Source organism: Mya arenaria, chromosome 3, assembly GCF_026914265.1.
Source record: "Mya arenaria isolate MELC-2E11 chromosome 3, ASM2691426v1".
NCBI lineage: Eukaryota > Metazoa > Mollusca > Bivalvia > Myida > Myidae > Mya > Mya arenaria.
Genome location: NC_069124.1, coordinates 68635571 through 68642260, shown reverse-complemented (window position 1 = coordinate 68642260; position 6690 = coordinate 68635571). Strand labels below are relative to the sequence as shown.

General features: G+C 36.5%; 1 protein-coding gene across 1 annotated transcript; it reads left to right on the top strand.

Annotated features, from left to right (window-relative positions):
• The first annotated feature begins 260 nt into the window (after positions 1 to 260).
• Positions 261 to 932, top strand: LOC128226230 (piggyBac transposable element-derived protein 4-like). Its single transcript, XM_052936119.1, has one exon. The coding sequence runs from the start codon at positions 261 to 263 to the stop codon at positions 930 to 932; it is 672 nt and encodes a 223-aa protein (XP_052792079.1).
• Positions 933 to 6690: the final 5758 nt, after the last annotated feature.

Below are 6690 nucleotides of genomic sequence, written 5' to 3'. Positions count from 1 at the left end.
TTTACCCAAAAATGACACACACATATGCATGATACTTACTTACATTAAAATATGATGTTATACAATGACTGTCCTGCATAAATGTCAAGTTTTACAGAGATAATCAATGAATAAGTCCCATGACATGACTATTACTCAGAGACTCATTACATAAATTACTAATTGGGTCCATAGTGTGCAAAGAGTTTAGCTAGTGTGCTTATCACTGAGAGGCATTAACACTTTTAACTCTTTCGGCACCAATGTTGCTGTTTGATACTATGACAATGCACACGAACCTCTATGCAGCACAATTTCTTGCGGAACATCCAGGGTTCGGACAGTATTCTCGGTTTAGAAAATGGCGTGAAACAAATACAGCAGAAATGAAAGCTTTTGTAGCATTACAAAGAGCCATGGGAATAAACAATAAACCAGAACTTGAAGACTACTGGGGCAAATACTGGCTGACAAGAAACCTGTTCTGTGATGTAATGTCCAGAAATAGATTTGAACAGTTGTGTGGGTTCAAGCACTTCAATGACAATACAACTCGCCTACAAAGGGGACAGGATGGTTACGATCCGTTGCACAAAGTAAGGCCAGTCCTGGAAATTGTGGATCCTATATATCCATCAGTTTACAATCCTGGCAAGGAGCTGGCCCTGGATGAATCAATGATCAAATACAAGGACCGAATTTTCTTTAGACAATACATGCCCACTAAGCCGACAAAATTGGGTATAAAGACATTTGCTCTTTGCGAGAGTGACACCGGCTATGGGTTACAATTTGTTGTCTATACAGGAAGAGCAACATTCCCTGTCGACCAATCTTCACCTCTCTCAATGACTGAGCAAGTTGCCGTAGACATAACCAAGGATTACGTGAACAAAGGACATGTGTTGTTCATGGACAATTTTATACGTCACCACAACTGTTCATGGCATTGAAATAAAGAGGTATTGGTGCATGTGGGACTGTAAAAGCGAGCTGTAAATTCATGACAGTAGATCTAAAACCAAATGTGTTGACACTGAACAAAGAAGATGAGCCAGTTTTCATGCGAAGTAGTGAGCTCATGACATGTGCCATGGTGGACACCAAGAGAGTTCATTTTCTAAGCTCAGTCCATCATGACAACTTGTACGACAAACGAGTCAGAGATCGGAAAAGCAGTTCTGGATTCAGAACTGTAGAATGGCCAGTCATGTGTGAGGATTACAACCAACATATGAACGGCGTGGTTTTTCTAGATCAGAAGTTGGGATCTTATGCATACCCACACAAAAGTTCTAAATGGTACATGACCATTTATCATCATGTCCGAGAAGTTGCATTAGTGAACAGATACATTGTGTACTGCAAGTCTCTACCCGCGGATGCCAAGCCAGTTTCTCCGCGTGTGTTTCGTGAAAAAGTGATTGATGGGCTCCTAGATGGCTATGAACTACGTGCAAGTAAAAATGGACAGCCTTCACAAACAGAAATGCCTGACAGACTTACAGGGAGGCATTTTGTAGCCAAGTATGATGATCACAAATATCGTCCTGAATGCACAGTTTGCAGTGACAAGAGTAACTGAAGGCTGGCGGAGAGTTCAAACTCGACACTACTGCATAGAATGTGCCAAGCCCATGTGTCCAGTTGATTGCTTTCGGATCTATCACACATACAAGGACTGTAGATCAACTGCAGGAAGGCTCATTCACAATTTGTAAAGTGAAAAGACCTGGTTGGATTCTATCAGTGAAATGACACTTGACAAAAAAGACAGAGCTGTCAAGGTTCAAGCTGTGCAAAAAAAACTATTCAACAAGAAAACTTGAAAAATGAAAAAAAACACCTTAGAGATGGAAAGGAATCCATATATGTTACAACCCAGTCACTCACTCAGCTGCACACTGGCATTTGCCTGGCACCATTTTGTTATCACTTTGAGTGTTAAGCACATAATGATGGCTGCAGATTTTGACAATTTAATAAATGAATTTAAATTTCAACTGCAGTTCAATATTGATGACCTTCCATTGTTAAGCTCCAGACAAGACCAGTTCTGGCCAATTTGAGGAAAAATTGTCAATGTAAGATGTAAGAGACAAAACCCCTTTCAAAATAGGTCTGTTCTATTGAAAGAAAATAAACCAGATAATATTCTTAATTTGTTCAGGATTGTTCAACAGTGATGGAAAATGGTATCACTTGTATTATGCATCCAAATTTTCAGTGACAATTGACCTCAATACACGTCTGAGACATCAAGACATTTGTCGCTTTGTGGCACATTGAACATGTCACATCAAGTCCACGACATCCAAGTTCAAATAAGACTTACCGAACGTATGGTACAGACTGTGAAACAACAGTTATTAAAGGCCAAAGACAGTGATCATGACCCATACATCTAGCATTGTTAGAATAAAGGAACACACCCATGTCAGATTGTAAGCAATCACCTGTGCATCGCAACTCATGGTTGGTTTTACCTACAACAATATTGCAACTGCTACCTAAAACTGTAAATCCTAAATTGGTAAGGCCAGCCATTCAATCATCCAAAAGCAAGCAGAAAACAATATATGACATAAACTCAAAACCACTTTCAAGGTTGCAGGTTTATGACGTATGATTTCAAAGTTGGAAAGATATGGAAACCAGCTAAAATGATTAGGGTTCACAATGACCACTCTTATGTAATTCTTAACCCAGGTGGGAGTAGTTACAGGAGAAACATGTTACAATTACTTCTTTTATTTACATGTTTGAAATATTATTAACTATTATATTTACTCTTTCCTTTTAACACAACAAGAGATATGTTGCAGATTCTAAAAACAGACTGTACTTTATATCTTTATCTTTTTGCATGCTGAGTATTCTTGGACAGTCTGTTGGTTTACATTGCTTAGCGTAGTTCATAATAAATAGTTAGAGCACACTTGTGTTTCTTATTTATTATATCACATAGTGAACATTGAACACACGCATGCACAACAAGGAAAAACAAAACAATCAGTAATAAACATGTCACCAAAAAGTACCAAAATGGATAATTGAATTGGAAATTATAAAGTATATTTAAATAACTTGCAGAATGAGATAGATACCTTGGCCAGCCATTATGGGAGGCCTAAGGAGGACATCTGTCAGAATCACAGGACTGTTGCAGAGCCAACTTGCACAGAGACGGAGATCAAAGCTGAATTCCTCACATTTAAACAAAGGATGTGCATTTACAAGGAAATTTTATCAGCATGACAATTATAGTCTGTGGAAATAGGCAGTGATTAATTCAGCATTAGGAATCATGTTGAAAAACAACAGTATTGTGAAACTGGTGAATAGATCTCTTTTATTGAGATTTGAAATCATTTTTGTCTACCAAGTAGGTAACTTTGTAGGTTGTATCACACCAAACTGTGCATTATTGTTATAAGAATGGTCACTCAACCATTATTTTTTACAGACTTGATATGTTGCAAAAGTTGTTGTTATAAACCAGTTGTAGTTTCTGTACCTTGTTGGTTGCAATTTCTCTCTGTTTCATTAAATCTATTTTCAAGAGAATGGCAAGTTTACTGTTATAAGCACTTGTTAAATATAGGTTTTATGTTCATTCATGATTGCAGTTGTCAACTTGATTCATTGGCGTTGCTGATTCATCTATGACTGACTCTGCTAGGTATGGTTCATAAGATAAGAACAACACAATTTACATTATTACATAGTATCAACCAGCTCAAGTGGTTTTCTAGCAATTTACTTACAATTATTTTAAGGTTTGTTTTCTCTTTGTTCAACATAAATACACTGTAATTTGTTGCTTTCCTAGAGCAAAGCTTCACCAATGATACTTAGTATTACAAATCCACTTCAAATATATATACATACCAGTTTAGAACTATAATGATCTTCAATCAAATCTTCAATAATCAATGTCAGATATTATTCAAATACTTATAGTATTGAACTTTAATAAATTTTATTGACAATCAGAAATAAGATGATTAAAGGAAAAGAATACACATAAAAATTTAATTCTGATTAAATCATTATTTTGCAGATAAAAAGGTGGAACTGATGTGGCTGGCCTGATGAAGGATGATGTCATCACCAGATCATATCCAGCAATGAGCTATCTTGTGGACACCAGCTTGCTGCTACCCACTTCAACAGCATGTGTTGAAAGGCTTTTCAGCCTCTTGAACTCCCTTTGCACACCTGCCGGGAGCACACTAGGCGAACAAAAACTAGAAGCTCTCATACGCATATGCAATGCAGAAAAGAAAACTCTTTCAAAAAGACACATCAATGCCATAATTGACATATTCAAAAGCTGCGTGTGGTGCTCTCAATTACCTATCCCTGTGTGACAACCTTGAGAAGACTATGAAAGAATGGAGTGTAGAACTGCGGAGCAATGGCTACTACTCGCCCTTCAATATGGTTGCGCGCTCAAGACTTTACAGCCATCCCAATTTCAAGGTATTGAATGGATGGTGCACTGATTTCCTGGATCGCCATGGATTCACATTACCGCAGCAAACACACATAGATGTTGATACAAAGGTGGTGGCTTTCAAGAAATTGTGATCAACCAACAGAAAGATCAAGCTTGGAGTTATCGTTAACATGAATGAGACACACATATTCTTGGACATGCCTGGTAACAGAACAATTGATTTCAAAGGGAGCAAGCCTGTGTCTGTAAAAAATGCTGGGGGTGAGGAGGCCCACTTTACAGTCATACTGTCATGCCTTCCTGAAGGTACTAAGCTCAAGCCTGCAATCGTCTTGAAAGTGAAGACTCTTCCAAGGAGAAGCTCCCCCAGGGTGTTATTGCCTGCACACAGGAGAGAGGTTGGGTGGACGAATTTTGTTCTTTTGGAGTGGCTAATTGATGTGTGGTTCAAGAGGCCCGGTGCTCTGCTGAACAAAAGTCCCTTATGGTATGAAGAAGCAACTTGATCAGTGTCTGGTAATCGGTACTTCTATGAATGAATCAAATGATTTCTTCAGCATTTCGTAATGCTATCAATTTCTAATGTAAGTAATCGATTTTATCCAGTTTGACAGAAAATGTTATAGATCTTGAAGTCAATATTAACTTATATCATATAATGTCTAGTAGCTTTACAACTAAAGAAACAAGAATGTTTTTCTTGTTCTGAATATAATGAAATAAAATGCTTAACCTAATTATTAATCTAAATATACAGTAACTAACTAGTGGAGAGATCATCATAGAATGTCTTGCCAGTACAAGTGAAGTAAAGATTCCCATTCTATCTACACTGTCAGTCAAATGTTTTAAATGGCTAGAAGACCGATTAGAAACTTTTATCTAAGGTGGTAACATGTCATGTAATGTACACTGCTCTAAACTTAACTTTTTCTCAGTATTTAGTTTTGCTTCAACAATCAAGCAAATTTTTGAGTGATTGAATCACAAATATTGATAACAAAAAACTTTCACAAGGTTAAAGCAATCTGCCTTAACATACAACTTTCAACACTTCGAAAATGAATTGTTATACAAATATTCAGTTGTGAAATACTTCACCATTTCATAAACAATTAAGAAATTTATATAAATAATTCAAACAACAAAATTATTCAATATATTCACCAGTCGCCAAGGTGTAGATCTCTTAGCCTTATGAATCAAAGGCAATTGGATAAATCATTTTAGGTTTCTCAAATATGAACTAATTGACTATTTATAAATTTTATCCTTTAACAATCAACTTATATAAGGACTACAACTTACGACTGGTTAATGGACAGATCCATCTTTTTACTAAATAAGGCATATCCAGAGCTAAAAATAAGGGTTGTTATTCACAAAAACTCTTTAAAATGTGCCAATTACGATATAACTTCATGCATGTTCGTATCAATATAAACACCCATTGTTATAAGGGCAAATTGTTCCTACAATCAAATTGACAACCATTTTGGGAGCAACCCTTTAGACCCAATCGAAGAACATTAAACCGAATGCGATGTAGAATTACTTCCAATCCTATAAAGATATTTACCTTGATGATCATTGTGGGTTTTTTTAATGCAAAAGGAAGCAAAGGTTATCCTTTACATGTGTCAGTCAGCTGCTCACAAAACTCATCACAAACAAATCATGTGTTAATATGGGCCAACATATACATTGTAGCTACACACAAGAACTGAAAAAATCTGCAAATTTATTGCATTAACTGACCTACTTGAATTAAGGCAGGACCCTTATACTCCATTTTTTAGGTTTTTCATTAAACTAGCCTATGTAAACTTATAATTATCCAAACATAACTGGATAACTGGTATCCATCCCAACATTAACATCAACGCTGTAAAAAAAGGAGAGACATAAAGATGTCAAGGTACTCACTGTGACAATGATCTCTCATAATGGACACCATACCAATACTGTTTTCTGCCTAATAAAAGGACTCTGGTTGGTCCTTAGGACCTGCCAAAGACAGGGTTCTAAGGTAATTTTATGAGAACCCAATATAGCAGTTAATTTCTCAGTGTTGATTAGGGATACAAGTTTAGTTGAAAATGGGATTCCTTACCAAAAACAGTTTGTCATGGTTTCTGCATTAGAGAAAGCCCTGTGAACTCATTCCAGCATATTGTAAATTGATGCTTTGAGGGCATCTTATGTCAATTTGCTTTTTGGCCCTTTTGTCAATTACTGGAAAATATGGC

Excerpts from the sequence above, each read along its gene's own strand:
- LOC128226230 (XM_052936119.1), top strand. The coding sequence starts at position 261 with ATGACAATGCACACGAACCTCTATGCAGCACAATTTCTTGCGGAACAT.